Below are 23,517 nucleotides of genomic sequence, written 5' to 3' on the forward strand. Positions count from 1 at the left end.
AGGACTGAAGAAATATTTTTTCTGAAGAGGCTTTTTATGATTATTTTCTGAACTGCCCTCGTAGATATACAGTCATAGTCAGCTAAACCCCGTTATCAAAATTTCCTAGAGCTGTCTTTAAAAAAGTAGGAGTATTTTACAACTGGACATAACGTTTTATGTTTTGTTCAATTAAATGTTGACAGTTATTTTTTGTGGAATAAAGTATACTCACACACCAATTTATTATATAACTTTCCATTTCCTGTGTGTTTATCAGGCCCCAGAGATATTTTCAGGGGAAAACAGGAATATTCCGCTTCCACTTTACCTAGAATTACTTTGTTTACTCATTTCCTGGCTTCAGTCATTATATTACACATATTTTCTGTTGAGCTGGCGACTACAAGGTGTATAGGGTAATAGTAAAGGAATTCGTAAATTGGTTCAAATTCATCTTCATTTTCTTTTAATTTAAAAATAAGTTAGTGAATAAACGACTGAACGACAGTGACAGTTGCATATACAAGAGGTAATTACGGTCCCTCAAAACTCTTATGATTTTACATTTCCATGCCTTATATTTGTAAAAATATTTGAATCCCATATCCAAGTATACTTATTACATAATCAAATACGGATTATGATTTACTCCCTCAGGATGAGTTGTATACGGCACTGAACAGGTAACTCAAGGTTGCGGAATTGAACTATTGAGTTGAATAAAAACATCGCGAATCATTCTAGAAATCTAAAATATCGTAGAAAACTTCTCAATAATTTTTTATTGAAAAGAAGAGTAGAGGATTTCCAAAATATTCAATTCAAACAAAATTTGAGTCTTATCCAACGTGAAAGCTATGCTAAGCAGATGAAAATCGAGGCGTTCAATAAATAGTGTCGTTTAAAAATTCCCATTCAAGTGATTTCGTCAAATAATTTTTTAAATTTTGAGTTCGAAGAAGCCAGAAGGTGTAAGGATGACCTGCAAGGTCAACCGTTTTTCGTAATTTTTTTACTTATTTCATTTCTCTTCAACTCATGGGTACAAATATCACACTGAAAAAATTATTGCCACTGAAATGCTTGATCAAATTGATAGTTAATAGAAACTTGCAATCAAAGCTTTCTGATATATCTATAACAATATTATTATGTTTGTGCAAGTATTCATAGTAAAAATGCATGAGAAAACGTCAAAATTTGAATATTTTTTTATCTATATTATAGGGGTCCTTCTCGTCTGGAGGCCCCAAATTAGTAGCCCCGCCTGCCTTCCCTAAATCCGGTCCTGATTATCATTGTGAAATACAGGCAGGGCTTTTGACCTTGTATGATTCTTATATTGCTGATCAGGATGACATAGTCAATTACTCCTAATTTGGTATTGAGATTATTTATGTACTTCATTCTCATGTGTGTTTTTTGAGGGAAAAAATAAGATTGTTTATCTCTAGATATGCGCAGAAAAACACGGGTCCAAAGTTACTGAAAAAAAGTAAATGGCTGGTGAATTCATTTGTGATGAATTATATATTTTTCGCTATAATCAAAACAAATACAATTTAAAAAAAATAGTATCACTCAATCTCCATACACAAAAAGGCTCAATCGTGATTATATCTGAATATGGTCTCCTATTTTTGCCATTGTTTTCAATGTTGACAAGATCATTTCCAAAAATCTTTGAAACCCTCTGAAAGCAGTGGCTATACGAAAGTAGCGACTGACGTTGCATTTAAAAATCTCTGTAGAGTATATTCATTTGGAAAAACCATTTCAGAAAGTTCATTGTACCGTTCTCCAAACGAAACAATTGTCGTTTTAGGTGTGTTGGGTGTATTGGGTATATTGGTATAGATCGCCTTAGTGCGATCAATTATCCCATAGTGATGCCACCAGATGTGCTGTTTGTAGTCCCTCCTCTTCTAATTTTCACATCACCGCAAATTTACGAGTACACTTGAGCGTGGGTCTTCTTCATTTCGATCAACCCCAGTGCAACAAGAGTTCCATCAGAAATATAACTTAGACTAGGTTAGTTCCAAAGTGAGTGAGTCTACTCGACCCTCCACCGCAACCCGCGAAGGTTTATTGTAGCTCACACTTACTCACACTCGACCAAATAAACCCAGCTTCTCAACGAAGCGGATTAGTTTGCATGGTGAGTGGTCACCAGCGGAGTAGGCACAAAGTATGTGCTCTGCTGATTCACCATTTTCCAAACAGAGGCGACACACATTATCTTCCTACAGTCCGAGTCTCTGCAGCACCCTCCTTTGCAAGGGAGTCAGCAGCCTCGTTGCCTTCCAGGCCAGTATGGCCAGGAATCCAGACCAGAGACAATCTGTTGTCTTTCTATCGAATAGAGTCGTTTTTGGCAATTTGCTACCAATTTAGACGTTGCTCGGTTGGAGCCAAAAGCTTCCAACGCCGCTTGACTGTCCAAGAATATTTTATTGACTTATGTGTGAGGTTGGATTTATCCAATCTCTCCGCACACAATTCAATACCGTAAATTTCCGCTTGAAATACAGTCACATAAGTTCCTAGGCAGGTAGATATTTCTGTCCTGGATCTGCGACTAATAAAAACACCTGTACCAGAACCGAAAGGTGTTTTTGATCCATCTGTGAACCAACAGCTATCTGCTCTTAATATTTCCTCTTTCCGGGGGATCCAGTCCTCTCTACTCGGGAATAGTACTTTATAAGGCAGTTCGTAGTTGACAGCTGGAGGCATAAAGTCAGAGGTCATTTCCAGAATGCTGTGACTTCCAGTGTCAACCAACAGTCTGTTGCACTCTGCATTTAATTGATTTGTGCAATTGGCAAGTTGCACAAGTCTGTATGCAGTACATCTAGCCTCTTTCTCCAGAAAAATGTGGAGAGGAGGGAGACCTAGAAGGATCTCCATGGCCGCTGACGGTGTGGTACTTATGGAACCACTGATGGCCAGACAAGCCTGTCTCTCTAAGCCAGAGAGCTTCGCTTGCCAAGCAACTGCACCATAAGTGATCAATGGTCTGACAATCATCACATAAATCCAATGGATTTGTTTGGGACCTAACCCCCAAGTTTCACCACAAATCCTTCGACATGTCCATAGAAATAGTCTGGCTTCGTTTAAAACTTTTTCCTAGGAAGGAATTTTCCTCGAAAAATCATCTTCAGTTATGAGGCCTTTTCTGGATGAATGGATACGTGAACAAGCAAAATTGTCGAATTTGGGACGACACCAATCTATATGAGATCCAAGAGCGTTCAATGCATCCCGAAAAAGTCACTGTCCGGTGTGGATTTTGGACTGGCGGTGTCATCGTTCCATATTTCTTTGAGAACGACGTTGGCCAAGCTATCACTGTCAACGGCGATGATTACCTACTTCTTTTGGCCTGAATTGGATGATCTAAACAAGACAGCGCTACGTGCCACACTTATCATGCCACATTGGATATTCTGCACGAGCGATTTGAGGACATACTCATCTAACGTGGAGGTGATGTGAAATGGCCACCGAGATCGTGCGATTTGACACCGTTAGACTTCAGATGCGCTCCACCCAGAGAAGCCGTGGCGGACATTGGAACGACGTTATATTCCACACATAATGGCATCAATTTGGCACATTTTGTTACATTTAAATTCAAAGATAAGAAGCGCTTAATGAAAGACACTACGGTGTAGGTTTGCATTTGGTCGTTAAAATACACCAGCGTTCGGCTATTAACATTCACTCGACAATTTCATTGCAACATGAGTACTAAGGCTGATATTCTTCTACTGAGCCACAGTCCAGAAAATGAGACACGGTCGGTGAGACTTCGATATGTATTCTGGCCATACAGGGCATCTGTGTTAGAAAAATTAAGTTTTCGAAAAAAAAAAATGCGCCCTTTCTATTGGAGTCGCGTATTGGGCTGAGGCAATCAAGGATGGTATGACCAGCCATGGTTCATTCTGTGAACTGTATTGAAAATAGGGACATGCCAATATCCTTCTAAAATTTTACTGCCGAGTTAGCTCGTTTCCTTGGATATCCTGTATTCTTTCTCATACAAAGCTCCGTTGCAACATTTCCCTGAATTTTAAATTTTTATTACCTATCTCTTCCCTGTTGGTATTGCTCCCCCCCTCAATACTGTTTTTTCTGCGCTATTGCTACCGTGTCCAAATGTTATTATTCCAAAGAGACGAGGATTTATTTGTGCGCAAACCCTCTGGCGAACCTCTAAAAATATGGAAACGATGTCGTATTGCATCGCGCGAAACTTTTTATTGCTCGGAGTTCCCGGGGAAATTCCTTAAAGACAGTCTTATTTTATGGCATTACGTCGGTATGTTTCTTGGCATGGCTATGCAGTATTCTAGATGAAATCGTTGTTTTCGATGTTGAGTTGCTCTTGATTTATCAAATTGTACCGGGATCCCTGATTACGTTGCCAAACGGAACATAACATTCCTGGAGCCTTGTTAAGACAATATGCTTCAGATTCTAGTGACTGATAATAATAATCATAATGAATTTATTCATGAATATATACAAAAATTATTTCTATAATATTCATTTGCATGCCAAAATATTTTCAGGGGTTTGATTCGCAGGTGGTTCCGGGAGAGATACAATAAGAAAATGCTCTTGTTCTCCCTACCAAAAATGATTTATTTCGTGTTATTAGGCTTATTACAGTTCAACACTTAAATCGACTCCGCAACTAAAATTGAGTAATAGTAATAGATATGACATATCCCAAAATGCAACGCACGGCAATTTTACTGTACAAACCAAAAGGTTCAATAATAATTATGACAAGTACTATTTGGAGGATGTATTGATTATCTGAAAGGGTGAAATTCAGTAAAATGTGAGATTTTCAATGTGTAGTTCATGTTTTACCCGATCCATGCTTTTTGTGAAGTTTTAAAAATCCGCCCTGTTCAGTGTAGGCTAAGTGTAGGCAACCCGTCATACAACAATAGCGATGTAAGTTGCTGCCATAGTTGGGGACTTTTTTTTATATCTCGACGCATCATCCACAGAACTATAACTATAACTAAGTTATAGTTCTGTGGCATCATCAAATAAGCCGAAATATGACTAATATAACGCTAACGTCATTGTATTTGGTAACGTGAATCGTTGAACGGGCATTCCACATATTTGCTTCGCTATTAAATCAACAGAAAATCATAAGAAGCTGAACTTTTTGTGAGGTGAGGATAAGTAATTCAATAAAATATATTAATTCAGATTTATATAATCATTAATGTATACAACATGTGAATTATTTTTTGGTAATGAATCGGTGATTTATCATATTATGTAAGAAATATCAGCTAGTTGTTATTATCCATGTTTTCACTTCATTTGTATAGCAATGAAAGGATATGGTCACTTCAATATGATTTGGAATTGCATCATACATTTTTGATATAATGTATGTTGCATCGTAGCGTATTGGAATATATAACATGTATGTAAAATTGCTGCTACTTATTTTCTCATTCAGTTTATAATTAGTGGTCAAAAATTATTTTAGTATCTTGTGTCCATAAATGTTGAATTTTTTTCTGCATTAGAAAATATGTACCTATTAGGAGTATTCATCTGAATAATTGGAGTGTATCTTTTTTTTAATATAAAATATCAGAAGGACACATGATTTGGGTGGTATATTGTTTTCAAAACATTTTTTGAATAATTTCCGAATTATGGAGAACAGTTTCACCACCCCATGCTGAAGTATCAGAGCTAAGTTGTGACTGCAACTGGAAGAAATTGTTTAGAAGATTTAAATTTAGGTATTTGATATCGCAGTTTTTTATGATATGAGAGAAATGTGATATGAGAAATGTGATTGTCCCATTTCAAATTAACTATTTATGATTTTCATTGGGTCAAAACTCAGTAATGAATTTTAATAACTGGTGAGAAAAAGATAATATATTTTGTTGAAATTTATGGTTAGAAATTTTTTATTGAACCAAAATTCAATTCTTCGTATGGATATGGCCAATGGGCGTGGTCTAATACTTGAAATAGCAAGTTGCTTTCCAGTTAGTTCTTTTTTGTTATTCATTTTGAACACTGGGACTATTTCAAGTATGAGATTTCAAAATTCAAAAACAGAAATGTTTCCATGTTTGAATTGACACTTTCAATTCTTTGAAAGTCTGAAAAACGAAAAGTGAAATGAGGTTATGTGTTATTATCTTCTTCTTCTTCCTTTATTCGGAGATCGGAAATATTGAAAACAATAAAAAGCAATCGGGAAGTGGATTTTTTATGATTTGTATCCATTTTGTGTTCTGTGATTCGAAGCGGCAGAACCCAGAATCAATAAATTCATGCCATTCACTGTAGATGTTGCCACTCACATTGAAATGAAATTCTGTCGCCAAAGCATATTATCCAAATCTAAAGAAATCTACGGGCGAAAATTCATCTACTGCAATTTTTCAATTCGTGTTGAAAATCTACCGAAAAAGTAGAAATCTACCGCATGTGGTCACCCTGACTAGTAGGCGAGTACGAGTACTCCACACTTAACTCTACGACTTTCTTCGTTAAAATTTATGGGATCAGGTCACCGGTTTCTGTCTAGTGTCTAGTTTACGGCTCAATTTCTCATAGTTATTGGCAGGCTACACCTTCTGGGGGCACATTTTTTCATGAATTTGTGGGAGGGGCCGACTTCAAGACAGGACGTAAATAAACGGGGATAAAAATACATCGGGAACCTTCGATTATAAGGAGAATTTATGGCTTTATTTAGCGCGTTTTGTTTACTCTGGTGATTAATTTCACTGGTTTGTATGTTATCGATATTTTTATAGCTTTCGATGGAAAGGGGGGTGTTTTAAAATTTACTAACAGTTGTAGGTGTTGTCATCTTTATTTTTATTCAATTTATGAGACGGTATATCGGTTAGGTCCAAAGTGAATGGGTGTATTCTACTCTTTTTGACGAAATCGATTACTTTATTTGGTGAATGATTTTTACGATGGCAAGAGAAAGTATATTTCTTCATTTTATACATGAAAAGTGTAGGTACAAATCTCTTTAAAATACAGGACTGAAGGACTCCGATGTGAGACAATGTCATATAGGCATGTAATGACTGCATCATGACCCCTCCCAACTGATGACCTTATAATAGTTGTACTTTCAAGTCGAATATACATACATGTATCTAAATTATACATGAAAATCAAACCTATATACATATTTCGGTTAGGTAATAGTAATAGAAACAACAGAAATGTGAGAATCTATAATCAATATAATTTTCATTGAAAGAAGACACTGAATTGTCTAATATCTAATTTTCTATGGCTGCTGTTTCATTGTGTTCTAAGCAGAAACGGTAGATGCTGTCTTTCAACGGTCCAGGTCTCTTCATATGATGATTCAGACAATCGTCACCTGTAATTAGACCTGTTATCCTTACTACAGTATGTTTGTTGACATACCTACTTCGAAGAAGCTATAAATAAATGTCTTGGATTGATTGTAACATTCTATTTTTCTAACGGATCATTGTGTAGGACCTAGATTCCAAAATGGTGGTTTGCCAAACCCTGGGGTTCCGTAAAGTCACAGAGGTTCCGCGCTCTCTGTCGGAGATTAACAAAAAAACAGAGTTTAACAGATTTCCGTCAGTGTTCCGTCAAAATATGTATGCTCAATAAGGGTTCCACCACCAAATATAATTGGGAACTCCTTGTATAGAGAAACATTGGCGACATCAATAGAAATGTGTCACATCCGGTCATTTCATACTATTGAACCGTCAGTGAAGGGAAACCTCATTTTAGGGTGAGTTTTTCAATTTTTTCACATAAACTCTCCTTTTTTCAAGTAAAGTTGTCCCATTTTCCGAATACTTGTCTATTTATGCATATCTCTCGTAGGGTTTCTTTCAGGGAAGTAATGTGCCTCTAGAAAAAGCTTATATAGTTATACGTATGGTATTTTTTCTGAACAGAACTACTATTCCGTACAAAAATTTGAGAAACATAGCGACTGTTATTTTTTTCTTGTCAATTGAGTTATGTTTTCCGTGTTTGACATATTTCCAGTGAATTAACAAAATCCGGTGGTGCCCGTTTCAACATCCATAATAAGAAGCTTCTTACTAACTTACGACTTAAAATTACCTGACGAAGAGCACCCTGCAAGTATAATATTTCCTTTTTAAAAAGGTTACAATCTAAAACTTTTTTTCAATCCAGATCGCTTGCACTCCTTTACAATGGAGTCAACAGCTCAAGTACCTTCCAGTCCAGTATGGTCAAGAACCATACCAGAGACAATTTCTGAAGTCTTTCCTATCTAAACCGTTGTATCTGGTTATAATAGGATGAGACGCCGCCATATTTCACTGGAATTGTGTGCTAGATAGAAAGGTCCTGCTTACAAACTAGCGTACAAGTCCAGATCGGTGGATAGGAAGACGGGGAACAGTGGTGTGGTCCATTTGATTATCTGATATTAACCCACTATACTCCTCTTCATGAAGTTTTTGAAAACTTGAAGTATTCGCTGCAATAAAGGCAAAATATCACCAGAGAAATATAACTTCCGAAATTAAAAACCAAATAGACTGTCCTATAGAATAGAAAGGTTGTAAGAAACTTCTTTTCTCGAAGGTAAGTCCTATACATCCTATACAATTAGTGAATCAAAACTCGACCTTATTCGGGAATTAATAATTTATTGTTCATTTAGCTAATAATGAATTTACGAGTATTTTTATGGGCGCACCGTATATATGGTGTGAGCATATACTTCCCCAACAATAATGGCGATTAAAAGATATTTATAAATAATAAATGATTATGTCAACATTAAAACGTAATTAAAATTATTTAAAAATCTTAGCCAGAAAATATGTGTCGAATCAGCAAAACCAAATCTCAGTTTTAGTTCTGTGCTCAACTCATAGAACAGAATACATCTGTCACATGTCATCTTTCACTTGTCAGACGGCTATTCGTTTGTTATGGTTATGGAGGAAAGGGATATCTACCCTCCATAGTTATGATACAAAAGCATGTTCCAACATTCATTGTTTGGTGACTCATTTCTACTACACATTCAGAGCAAAAGTCACAAATGATTGAGACGGGGAAGAGACCCGTAAGAAAATAACTACTGTAACAAAAGATTAGAATAATATATTTTTAGATAGATTTTTGGTCATACTTGGGTTTTTGGAATCTCAAATTCCGTTTTTATATATGTTGTTCGTGAATGTATGAATAACTTTACTGAAAATTAATTTTCAGATTATTCATAATCCACTTTGTATAATTACTTTTTCATGATTAGAATTATGGGAGTGTTACATAAAGATGAAAGATATCTCTGTTCCTTTAATATTTTGCCGTAATTTGATACATAGGTAGATATTGACGGTTATTTTTAGACATATATGCCACGATTTCGCGCCTTACAGAGAGAAAACTTGTCTTTCTCCCATTTTTGGCAAATATGATACGCATCTACTGGAAGTTACCAAAATATTTTCGAATATCAATAATTGATTGAATTTACTTAAAAAAATCTTCCCTTATTTTAATTATCTATAGTTTGCTTGTCCCAATTAATTCTAGATTATCAAAGGCTTCAGTATTTGAAATGTGATCCTTGAAATATGGCTTAGTCAGTTTGACTGACGTACTTTTCATAATAATTTTCATTCAACCGAAGATTTTGGCTGGTTATTTTTTGTAAATTTACAAAATTAACAATTTTTTACATTGTATTCACTATATCATGAAAGTACACGTTCAGTCAAAAATGTCATCATTAATGACTAAATGACTAAAACGTACCTATTCAAAAATAACTGCTAATTAATCTTCATCGCTATTTGAAATATTCAAAACAAATTTGTTTAGTTTTTTGAGTTCATTTTGAAGAAAATTGAAATGGACATTCTTTTAGATGGATCACTCTGTATATATATGGCTTTAGTTTAAAGAGGGGTTTTTCAGCATTGTATGTCTGAAATCGCTGCTTGGAAATCATTAAATATTCACATTAAAAACCCTATCAACCTCAATCGGTATCGATTGACCTCTTTTTTGTTTTCATTTCTTCGAGTTTGTACCTATTCATTATAGTATTTACACGAAGATACCCACAGAAATGGAAACAATATAAAGTCAAGACCAAACTGGGGAGTTTTTTTCTTCCTCACTTTACTTATATCATCGATGTGTTCATACCATCATTATTGAAATAAGACGTTATTAATATAATGGTGTTTATCATTATAAATCGAAATAGTTTGAACGACTACAGAGTCGATTAACCTTATCGAAAATTCAAATTACCTAACAACTATAGTCTGATTACGATTAGATAATCAATAGTTTATACTGAGAATTGTGTGTGAGTTATCGACAATTTAAATACAATCTGTTATCTGTTTTTCCGTTAACCAGTTGTCGCCTCCCTACGAACGACAACTTAAAAAAGTCGAAACTTGTGCGAGGTAAGGACTAACGAAGTCTAATTTTTTTATTTTTGTTTGGCTAGAGTCTCACAGATTACCGTGGAGGGTATTGTGATTGTGGACTGTATAATTTTTATCATAATTTTCTAGCAAACTTTATACATTTCATTATATAAAACAAAGTTCGAAAATAACAGAGATACAGGCAAGTGAGAGGATAATGATGTATTTATTTGTATATATCAACATATGTATATAATATTTATCAACCATGCCTTTTCCAAAGAATTTTTCAATTGCTTCGTAACATAGTAAACCTGGCTGAGCTTACACAGTACATACATTGTCGTTTTAGAGATCACAATTCAAATTATTGTCAGCAGGAGTGACGTAATTAGGTCATTACCAAATATGAGAAACAGCAAAGGCACAAGAATCGATCCTTGGGGAACACACGGCATAACGAGTGTGAGTCAAGGAGAACGTTGCATTTTACTTTACCACCATAGTCTTATCCTCCAGATAAGACTTCAGCCATTGTTTAATATTGTTAGGAAGTCCATATTTTTCTAATTTGGCAGCCATTAACTCAACCGAGACTTATGATAAATAGTTTGAACTGTCGACTATGGATGAATAAATAATCAATAGTTTGAACTGTCCTGATGGCCAAACAAGAGTTCTTCTGATTCAAAAAAATCACTACATTAGTATAAAACAAAGTCGCTTCCCGCTGTCTGTCCCTATGTATGCTTAGATCTTTAAAACTACGCAACAGATTTTGATGAGTGATTCAAGAGGAAGGTGTATACGAATATAACGTGCATAATATAGTAGAGAAACACTGATAATTTCGGAGGTTTCTATGTGATGTGAATTAACACATTTTTTGCGCTTACTTAGCAAACGCTGGCCGAACTCTACGAGATAGATCAATCTGTTGGCAATGCGATTACCTTTACTCCTGTCGTGCCCTTTAACCCACCTCAGGATAATGTTATTATCTACCGAGGCTTTGACTAAATCTTGGTGGAACTCTAGTACTAGCCTAGAGGTAACACGTTGTCTGTTCAAGGCTAATAGGGTTAAAGGCTATCAGTGCAGATTATTATGTTTTTGCCAGAAATTTCTTTTCTGGTTATTTATTTTGTGGCGATTGAGATACCAGCCAGTTATGTTTGGACCACGCTGGTATTTTTTTCCCATTCTCCACTTAATCCTTAGGTTTAGTGATCTGGAGTATACTCCACATCTTGAGCCTCCCTTGGTTTTTGAGCCGTCTGTATAAATGCGTATCTGACTCAGTGTTCTGTTTCATCTGTACTTGTAGGGTTTATTGAACACAAACCGGGGTTCAAATTGCATCACTGGTTGCGCAGTAAGCGCTTCTCACCATAAGCTCAGCGTCAATTGACCCATTTCTACTTCGAGGTTTACACCAGCCGTGCGCAACCGTAACATGGCCATTAACGCAACCTCCTTAACGTACAGGCCCAGAGGGGTCACACCGGTAATTAATTCCATTGCAGCAGTTGGTGTTGTCCTCGTGGCTCCTGTGATGTTTAAACAAGCCAGTCGCTGTATTTGATATAGTTTTTTGATGGCCGTTGCTTGTAGAACTTTCGGTCCCCATTAATGGCTCCGTACGTTAACATATGTCTTATTATTGTAGTATAGATCCAGGTGACCACACGGGGTGAAAGACCCCATGCGCGTCCTAAGGTCTTCCAACATTGCTCAGAAGCCACATAGGCTATCTTTGCGCTACTCTGTAGGTGAGAGTAGGTGAGAGAGATAGATAAAAAAAGTACTGCAGTACTTATATATTATATATATATATCTCTTAGGAATGACCCACAATAACCATTTTTCATCCTTTACTTTTTTATGAAGCGATTTTAAGCACTACAGCAATAATCCTTATCCAATCATTATAGATCAATATGGCCCTTCACAACATGTAATTTAAATGAATATCTTCAAAGATATTACAGATTTAAAATGCAGGGACATAGCGGTTTCGGCGGTACCGGCCGGAGGTGGGGAGGGCGGCGACGCGTGCCTATAAATGGCGCGTCGAACGCCGCGCTTCGCCCTGGATGAATAACTTTTTCATCCATCCCACCCCAGCCAGGTAGGGGTATCCCATGAAGGGCTGCACTGATGTCTAAGGACTTCATGCCGTCATCTATCAGTTGTGTACCCATTGGTCCCTCTCAAGGCCAATAATCAGCCAAAAGGGTAGGGGAGCTGGTCTCCAAACCTGGTTAATATCAGGATGACTCGTCAGCTTCGCCCTATAGTATTTTGTGATTAGCAGCGATCGCACGCGTGTATATGTATATTTGATATCAGCATTGCACCCGTGCGTAGCCGGGACGGTTCGCTAATATATAAGTTTTTAAGGATAACAATCATTTCGAGACAAAACAAGTACTGCTCTAAAAAACCAGAAGTGCAACACTCTCCACTATCATTATTTGCCACAGATTCCAATTCTATATTTCATAGGGCCTTTGGCATGAGGGATTGTTGACCAAACTTCGATGCTATGGCTTGTCGGATCATTTTTTGTGTATGGTTCTCCAGCTTCCTGAAAGAGCGTTCCCTGCAAGTGGCCGTCGATGGATATATCGCGAATACTTTCACCATCAACGCTGGTGTTCCCCAGGGATCCATATTATCTCCAACCCTCTTTTCATTGTATATCAACGACTTATTGGAAAAAAACAAGAATCCAATATATTGCTTTGTTGCCAACAAGCACACTTGTCTTGTCATTTCATTTGGATTCCAGGACATCGGCTACGGAGGCTCATCTTCACCTGAAGCAGAAGGTTGCATACCTTTTTGAGGATCTGGAAGTGATTTCGCATTGGGGTGAAAGTAACCTAGTTCAATTCAATGCCACAAAAACCCAAGCACCGGTTTTTTCCAAGAAGATAAATATCTCCGAACCGGATATAATAATGTCGGGTCAGACAGTTCCGCTTTCTGCTTCTATAAGTTTGTTGGAGGTTAAAATGGATACCAATATGTCTTGGCACAATCATGTCGCTGGAATTGCAAAGGCTGCTTCTCAAAAGCTTGGAACACTGTTCCCAACCAGAAAATTGTACATACCTCGGCAACTTTTGATGCTTCATAAAGCTCAGATTAGACCTTCTTTGGAGTATTGTTCTCATGTATGGAGCTCTGCCCCTAAACATACCATGAAGTTGCTGGATTCCATCCAGAAAAGAGCCATCCGCCTGATTGGAGACGCGAACATCACGTGCAACCTTGATAGTCTGGAACATCGAAGAAAGGTTAGAGATTTGTCTCTCTTTTATAGATACTTTCACGGGAATTATTCAAGTGACTTAGCACATTTGATTCCACCAAGAGCGGTACATATCAGAAATACACGACGAAATGTGGCTGCTCATCGTTTTGAGGTCCAACTCAGTACACCTCGAACTTCACTGTTTAAGAACTCTTTCATCTGGAGAACTGCGTTATTGTGGAATAAACTTCCTGAGAACGTTTTTCCAAACGGATTCAATCTCTAGCAATTCAAATCCAATGTGAATCACTACTTTCGCCCAGCCACCGCTCTGAGAGCGCCTTTTTCTGGCGTGCTTGTGTTTTGTCCTTAAAAAAAATAATCATTTTGAGAGTGAATTGGGTGTTCTTCTAAAGTTCCATACTTTGTGTATTAGGAAATATCATTCTGGAGTGTTTCATCTTTGCCTTTCCTCTCAAACTAATTTTTCTTACCGTTTACGTGTTCATTCCTCACGCATAGACTCAAATTTGCCCCAAAGGAAAAAAATACCTCCACTGAAAAATTATGTAAGCAGACCATCCCACATGATATTTGTTCGGTTCAATTACAGAGTTAATTGATAAGGGTCATCAAGCAGTCCGGCAGGAATTGATGAAGACTCTGCAGGCTAATACTATGTGAAAAATAACAAAGGAATTTCCCCAAGGATTTCCACCTGTGTAGGGTAATACAGAGTTGAATTGTTTGTTTGTGTTTCATTAAAATGTCACCGTTTGGGTTGGGTTGCAACAATTTTTTTATGTAAAACTGACACGATTACTTTGTTTACTAATTTTTTCAGTCGCAACTTAGTTGGTTGAACAATTATAAATTATGTGAAAATAGAAAGAACGCAAAATAAGTGCCTATTATCGAATAACGACGAGATTATACCGGGAGATTCAGTTGTTATCTGGATCATTTGACACGAATCGTTTTTTATACCTCCATTATCATTGATAATTATTAATGATTATCATTAATAACTGGCCATTTTCATCGATTTTTAAAAGAATTTACTCAGTTCAATACTCCGCAACAACTGGTGTACTTCAAGGATCTGTAATTGGCCCTTTGTTGGTCAATATATTCAGTAGTGGCGCATGACCTATATTTATTGTGGGCATAAAAAAAACACCTGAAATTAAACAGTTTTTTATTCTTTAAGATACACCAACTGATGTACTTTTTTGGAACATTAAACAACGAAAAATGACAAAATATATTGATAAAACATCATGTCTGAGTCGCCATATTAAAACTCCAGTCAAAATCACTGACACTGCGGTTATTTAGGCACTTTACTTCAATTGAAGAAACAAACATTTTCTATTCTTTTTGCTGAACCAGATTGCCATTTTCCCCCTTTATCTCTTTCAATGCCTAAGACTGACATGATTGATAGATACATTATGAAGAATGCACCAATATTGTATCCGTAACCTGTAAAAAAAATAATAATAACATTGGTAGGTACCCGTTTCTTTTCTAAAGTAAGTATGTTTAGTTTGATCTTCCTCATGAAGATGATCACTTGGTGATCGAAACACGTGTCGGTTTGGTGTTTGAAAAAACTCCAATAATATTCAATACTATCATTGCCGAATGCCTGGTTAATTTTTCGGGCAGCGGCAGCGCTTTGGTTCAATTTGAATTCATAAAGAAAAATTGTCCGAAAATTGCTTAAAGACATCATATTAATAGGCTGAAAAGTGTCAAAAAATAAAATTTGGAAAAAATAAACAGCATCAATGAATCTGTATCTGTAGAGTAGGTTGGATGAGTGTAGACCCACAGCACTTAGGCCACATGTGACCCATTGTACATGCTCCCGAGGAGTTGTCCTCCTAGGCCATCTTCCATCCTGTACTTTTCAGGAAGGTGGACAGGTCACTAGGAGACATCTCCTTTATATTGGCAGGTGTAGGCCAAGACTCGCCGAACACACACTCTCTTTGGCAACCTTGAGGTGTCCTACGGTGGCATCCGCGAAGGTTTTGAAAGGTGCGGAGACATTACTGTCATTGCGCGGCTTCTTCAACCTTCTTGGTGTTCCCTCCGTTTAGTTGCACAAGTGAGGGAGCTTTCCTGCAGGGGCAGCCGATTCCTTGCCTTTATTCAAAGCGGAGCTCTTGGCGCCGCCGCAGGAAGTGCCCTTGCTATTGGAGGTGGAGTGGGGAAGGAGGAGGAGGGTGCACTTATAGTTGCTGCTACTCCTGTCTCTTTCGCTCTCTTTCTCCTTTTGGCCTCGGCGCCGCAAATGCGCTTACGCCTCGGCTGGACATAGCCACCATCACGAGGTGATCTGCTATGTCCAGCCTCATTCCAACCGGTAGATTGAGGTAAGCACTTCTGTCCAGCCTCGGGATTGGTTTTTTTACTGTTTCTGTTTTCGTGTGTTTCATTCATGTGTGTTCCCACGAGTAGCAAGGGAAGAGTTGGTCACTTCTGGCAGAGCCTCGCATTACCAGAGGTAATGCGTTCGTAACCGCATATCACCCTGCGGCCGTTCAGCTATTGGCACGATTCCTTACACCTTAGCTTGGGCATCTTTTGCAAAGGCTTTCGGGGAGTTTTAGTTCCCCTCACCCTACTTAATTCTGCCACTGACCAGGAGTCCGGCGACCCCGTCCGTAAGACCACATTGGCTTCCCGGACAGGACCTCCAGTCCCCTGGCCGTTCCCCTATCCGTCACCTGGGGACGCGCCTGATAGGTAGACCAAACCACGGGCAGCATCAATGTATAGAATACAACCTTATACAACTTAAACAATCAGTATAGTTAGTAACTAAGCAATACATTACAATAATGAATTAGTATGACATAAAATGTATGTTGTCTGCTCACATTTGTTTAACGTGCTTATTATACTATTTTTCATTTCAGGAAAAAGAACCCAAGAATGCATATGCGTCGGAATATGTATGACTCTGATGGGAGTCGATTTCATGTTCCTTTTGGTTCACTTCCGTTTGGAAAAGCTTAGCGAAGTCGTGGTGGCAGCCTTCTGCGGAATATTGTCAGCAGATTTTGGGTCAGGTCTAGTGCACTGGGGAGCTGATACTTGGGGATCCGTAGATTTACCTCTTATAGGAAAGGTAAGCCTTCGGTCTTACTATTAATTGAGTATATTTGGATTGCGTACTGAGGTAAAAAGAGTATATTGTTGTTTTCCCGTCCCGTTACGTTTGACCACTCTACAGTATGTCACTAATACGTTGACAGTACAGTATAAAAACTCTAATTGAACTTCAGACTAATGCTCAAGGGTCTATCGCCTTAAAAGCTCAATTCGCAACTGCGTTTTCCGAACTAGGTACGTGACGGTATTGCTCAAATAACCCAATGGAACTGGAAATTGGTGGAACAGACATCGCATCGGCCAGTGTTATTTTTTAGGAATCATTCACAACAATATCTACTTAGATTCAAAGATTCTCGATTGTGTAAACTTCTAATGGAGTCCTGCCAAAATTTTATTTATTTATGTGTACGGATTATCCCCATGGCTTCTTCGAACATGTATTTGTGTCAGTAAAGATACGCCCGAAGAAGCCACTGTATGGCGAAACACGTGTTGCATTGCTTCTATATTATTTATATGTACTTTATAATGAGAAGACCGGACTGGTGACACATACTCCAAAACAGATCTTATATAGACTAGGTGAACAATTCTGGTGGCATCCACTGTTAGAATTTTACAATTTCTGAAAACAACAAGAAGTTTGAGAGCTTTATTGAAGGTGGTTTTGATGTGGGTGGTGAATGAAAGGTTCACATCAAAGATTATACCCAAATCTCTTGTTTCATTGAGCCGATTTAGATTGAGATCGTCAAAAACATAATTGAAGAGGATTTTGTTATTTATTCTAGCAAACGTTATACACAAGCATTTTCCTTGAATTAACGACATCCCATTGTTTTCAGACCAAAAATATAGAGAATTGATATCATCCTGTATCTTATAACAATATTCACGTATATTTGCATATCGAAGTAAGAATTTACAGTAATGAATTGAATTGCCAACGTCATTTATCAATAGGGTGAACAGCAAGGGTCCAAAATGAGAGCCCTGACGCATTCCAGAAGGTACCATGATTCGTTCTGAAAGTTCTCAATTCTGATTACCTGTGACCTGTCCTTGAGAAAATCGTTTATCCAGTTAGTAATAAAACTGGGAAAACCCAACAAGACAAACTTCTGTACCAATAGATTATGGTGGACACCAAATGTTCCTATGAAAAACTAACCTTACCTATAACCTACGAAGTTGAAGAGGATATCAGTGACAAAATTTACATAAGTGTATGCAATCAAACACAGTCAGGTACAGAGATTCTATTTTGGAATAGTTACAGTGTATACAGGGTGGGCCATCGAAAACTTGACATGAAGGTTTTGGGTACTAATCTTGCAAATGCCCCAATCTAGTGATCTGGAAAGTCTGATCTGTATACTGCCGAACAGGCAGGGCATAGTGCGGAGGAGCCCCATCTTTTTGAAATATTAACAGATCCTCCCGATAATTGTGCTCATTTTCAATAATATCAGTGAGAAGGGGGGTAATTGTATCTTTCAGAAGCACCAGATACATTTGTCCGGTTAAATTGCTTTCTGAAAACAATGGGCTAACAATACGGTCACCAAAAATTCCAGCCCATACATTTAATTTTTGTGGAAGTTGAGTATGCACTTCATGAAAAATGTGAGGATTTGAATCAGCCCAATAACGACAATTATGGCGATTAACTGTGGCATTTACAAAAAAACAACATTCATCACTAAGCAAATGTTAAAAACAAAATGTGGATTTTCCTCCGCTCGTTCACTAACCAACTCGCATCGAAATACAGAGATCGTGTACTATTCCGTGTAAGGAATCACACGTTAAAAGGTAAGACCTCGTTAGTCCTTAGCTCGCACAAGTTTTCAACTTTTGAGAGTTGTCGTTCGTATGGGGGCGACAGCTGATTAACGGAAAAACAGATTTTAAACAGATTTTTCAAACAGTTCGAAAGGGCAACGCAAGATCAATCGAATGATACCCATAATAAAGAGTGTTGCCAACTGAATGAACTCTAAAACATAACTTTACCCCACCAGAAAACATCAAAGTCATAAAACAAGTCAATAAAGGAAACCGTATGGACATGTGGGAAAACCTAAACATCCATGAATTCAAAAGTCATAATTCACTTATCGGGGAACAAATACATATCAAAACACAACAAGACCTAACATTCAATATACTACACAATAAAATACACATTCCTAGAAACAATGAACCTAGAGAAACACCAACACAACGGGTATTACCTGATGTAACCCAAGTAATGATAAAGCTGATGAATGCGCTAGACACGGATCATCAGCTTTATATATATATAGGTCCTGAACCAGTTCTGGAGGTACCAAAATCATTGATACGAAACCAGATTAGGACATGGACCTATAAGAAGCACATAGAGTACTGGACAAAAGTACCTGGCAACAAACACAGTAGAACCTTCATTAGGAAACCGTCCGAGAAAATAACCGAAGAACTACTTCAATATAGTAGGGATCGGCTCAAAATAATTACAGGGTTACTAACCGGTCATTGTCCGCTTAGAGGACACCTGAATGAAGTGGGGCTGTATAACGGAGACCTCGGCTGCAGATTTTGCAACGAAGGAATAGAAACAGCTCTACACATCTGCGAATGTGAGGCACTGAATCACAGGAGGCAGGCAATATATGGACGTACGAAATTACGTCCAGAAGAATATAACGAACATCCAACACGGAACCTGTACAACGAGTCTGATGGAATGGGTGTCATGAGAAGATGGGAGAATAAACGCAATAAGCCCAAGAGGCTGCAGTGTTTTCTGAAGATTTGGACTAAATGGACAAGTCAGACAGCTCCCAAGGTGCCAAAAAAATGTCGTTTCAACCGTTTACAAGAACAAACAAGAAGATAAAACGTTCAGTTTGAGTAGATCCATGAAGATGATAGCACAACCTGCTATCGAAAGCGCTCGCATATAATTAGAAGTTAATAAAGCTTCAAATCCTTCAAATCAATTGATGTATGATTGTTTCACTCAGTATGAAAAATCACCAAGTGACCTCAAGAAAAACATTAGGGTACATTTGAAAAAATACATTTTTGAAATTCGCTACCTTAGTTTTAATTACATTAAATTGTTTAATATTATTCTTGAAAAAATTCACAAAATCTCATATCATAGTTGTACTTTAACCCATAATAAATGTTGTGAAAAACTTTTCTTCAAACCAGAAAAATCTGTCTGAAAATTTGTATTTTGAAATATACATAAATAAATCGTCAGTTGAGTTTTAATTATATTTTCTTAAAAATTCAAATTCATAAGAGATGTGGAAGATGAAAGATTTTTTTTGTTTTCAGAATTTTTTGCGACCATTCCGAGAACACCATATTGATCCAACGTCCATAACCCGCCATGATTTCATAGAAACCAACGGCGATAATTTTGCTGTTGCGATACCATTCCTGGGCCTTATGGTGTGGGATTTCCTCACTTTGTCCAAAGAAGATGTTCAAAATAGGTTTACATGGTACTGTTATATTTTTCTCCTGGCAATTTTTGTAGCCATGACCAATCAGGTTTGTACTGAATGATTCAGTTTTTTACTTCATTTGGTAAAGTATCAAATAGGGTCATCGAATATTATTTTCCAATAACAATCTATCACTGTATTAAAGATAATGAAGGCCACTAAATTTCGGAATTTCGGAACCAGTTAGATAGAGCAACAGTTGAAGAATAATGTCTCAGTGTTACTTATCCTTGGCAAAGTCTGGTATTGAAACTGTGCTTATCAGAATACCATTTACGAAAACACATATTCAATGATAATAATAATTTTAATAATTTATTTCCCAAGAGACAAAATATTGAATTGGAATAAAGACATATTCTTATGAGATATCTTCTGGAAAGAATTCATCTGTTGAATAAAAACAAAATCGTTTTGAATTATCGAAAAGTGAAGTTGCGTGAGTTAGATGACATTGTAAAGATATTAAACTTGTTAGCTTTATATTGCATGAGTATTTGACTATGAAAAAGCTCTGTTGAATGTGGTTGCCGCGCGAACTCACTGTTGACGAAATACACGAACGTCTTGATGATTCTGAGCAGTGTTTGGCCATTATTGAACATAACAAACCGAATTTTTTTCGTCGATATGTAACAATGGATGAAACATCAATCCATCACTTCACACCGGAGTCAAAACCAGACATGGTATATTAGCTATACATGATGGTGGTTAAACCCATGATAACATACGCATCTCTGGTCTGGTGGACAAAGATGAAGCAGGCGACCGCCATCAACAAACTAGGCAAGGTGCAAAGACTTGCATGTTTGGGAATAACGTGAGAAATGAGAACAACCCCAAGAACTGCATTGAAGGATGGGCCAATTCAGGATGGAAAACTCACTGAACTACAGAAGATCGAACCGAACAGAAATTTCGGAATATGCGCACGCACCACATGACACCGAAGTACACCTTTAACACAAACTTCACGGCCAAAATAATAAGCCGTGAAGAGTACAAGACCATTAGTCATCCCGAAAACATGTTTGGTAAAAACACCTGGTATACAGATCGATCGAAGACCAAACATGAAACGGGAGCTAGAATATACCGAGCGGATAGAAATTTAAACTACAGTTGTGTGCAAGACTTAAATTGAGACCTCAAAGAAATGAGCTGATCAATATTTTAACAGACAGCAAGAGCGCACTAGGGGCTCTGACAAACCCGAAGGCGACATCAAAACTGGTCTGGGAATGCCATGAAGAACTGAATGAACAAACAAACCGGAATTTTTGCGTCGATATGTGACAATGGATGAAACATGGATCCATCACTTCACACCTGAGTCAAAACTATCGTCATATAAGTGTAGAGCAACTGGTGAAACTCGTCCAAACCGCCCGAAAGCACCACAATTGGCTGGAAAATTTAGGACCTCGGTATTTTGAGATGTGTATATTCATCGAGTATCTTACGAAGGGAAATACCATCAACAATTAATATTATATAGCGTTATAGGGCATTTGAAGGCCGAAATTGCAAAGAAACGACCGCATATGGCAAAGAAGAAAAATGTGTTCATCAGGCTAACACACCGTGTCACAAGTTAATCAAAACAATGACAAAACTGCCGTATTTTGGCTTCCAGCAACTACCTTTGGCACGACCTCAAAAAAATGCTCACCGGTAAGGAATTTCGCTCGAATGAAAAGGTTTTGCTGAAACTAGGGCGTATTTTGAAGCAAAAGATAAATCGTTGTACAAAAGTGGTATTGAAAAGGTAAAGCGGCTCTGAAATGATTGTATGGCTCTTGGAGATTTTGTTTATGAGTAAAGCCAATTTTGAAAAAAAAAAACGCATTTTCTTTCTTTGGTCCAGGTTTTTTCGTCCCATGTGTTAAATAATTCCACAACAAATGATTCATTAAGATATATTACCAAATACATTTTGTCGCGCCCAAAGCGAATCACACAATGCAATCGAAGCTCTTGGCTCCTACCGAGCAATGTCTGAATTGGTAGCAAATTTCCACCTTGATAGGAAGACTTGACAGATCGTTTCTGGTCTGGATTCCTGGACATATTGGCTTGGAAGGCAATGAGGCTGCTGACTCCCTCGCAAAGGAGGGTGCTGCAAGAAGCTTCATTGGACCAGAACCTGTCATTGGCATAGCTTCAGGCTTTGCCAAACAAACATTGAACAACTGGACTTCTGGCAGAATCTCCAAGGCGTTTATTCACCCTTCGAAGCTTGATACCAAACAGTTGTGGGAATACAGTAGGGATGAACTACGATGTCTAACAGACCTTCTCACAGGTCACTGTCATTTGAGTCGTCATATGCAGCGACTCGGACTGTCAGAAGACAGTGTGTGTCGCCTCTGTTTGGAAAATGATGAAACAGCAGAGCATCTTTGTTACTGCCCCGCTGGAGACCGAATCAGGTTTTTAGAGTTCGGCAGAGCCGTATTCTTACCATACAAAGTAATCGGCTTCGTTAAAAAGCTGGGTTTATTTGGCCGAGTGTGAATAGGTGTAAGCCACAATAAACCATTGCGTGTTGCGGTGGAGGGTCGAATCGACCCACTCACTATGGCCCTAACCTAACCTAAGGCCTATTTTGAGGCAAAAAAGATAAATCGTTTTACAAAAGTGGTATTGACATGGTAAAGCGGCGCTGTGGCTCTTGATGGAGATTACGTTGATGAGTAAAGCCAATGTTGAACCAAAAAAAAACGCGTTTTCTTTCTTTTGTCCGGTCTTTGTTAAATAATTCCACAACAAATGATTCATTCAGATATATTACCAAATACATTTTGTCACGATCGCATTGTATGTGAATCATACAATGTGATCGAAAGGATGAACCGCCACTCTGAGACGGTTCTGACACAGGAAGTTCGTAACATGTTGATGTATGAGAGCATTCGAATTAAGTAGGATATACACAGAAGTCTCAACGAAAGTTTGAGACGAAACGTGGATTAGTACAAAAGCGAAGAAAAGACAGTGAAATAATGTCATAGTGGGATTGAAGTCTAGTATTAAGTTGAAATTTGAATTAATAAATATTGTAACGAATTAAAGAATGAACTGTCTTAAACAAATTTATTTTTAACAATATTTCACTGTCACAACTAATTTATATACAACACTTATACAACTAACGCTTAATTTATCT

The 23,517-nt window shown here is 37.6% G+C and overlaps 1 protein-coding gene across 2 annotated transcripts in view; it reads left to right on the forward strand.

Annotated features, from left to right (window-relative positions):
- Positions 1 to 23,517, forward strand: part of Kua (Plasmanylethanolamine desaturase Kua) — a 61,838-nt gene that overhangs the window by 37,172 nt on the left and 1,149 nt on the right. For both annotated transcript variants that reach the window (XM_074175030.1, XM_023165031.2), the window contains 2 exons: positions 16,641 to 16,852; positions 20,173 to 20,391. In XM_074175030.1, the coding sequence (XP_074031131.1) occupies positions 16,641 to 16,852; positions 20,173 to 20,391 (431 nt within the window). The remainder of the gene's footprint in view (positions 1 to 16,640; positions 16,853 to 20,172; positions 20,392 to 23,517) is intronic.

This window comes from Leptinotarsa decemlineata, unplaced genomic scaffold, assembly GCF_025532065.1.
Source record: "Leptinotarsa decemlineata unplaced genomic scaffold, Ldec_3_MD MMD2_tig00000882_RagTag_RagTag, whole genome shotgun sequence".
NCBI lineage: Eukaryota > Metazoa > Arthropoda > Insecta > Coleoptera > Chrysomelidae > Leptinotarsa > Leptinotarsa decemlineata.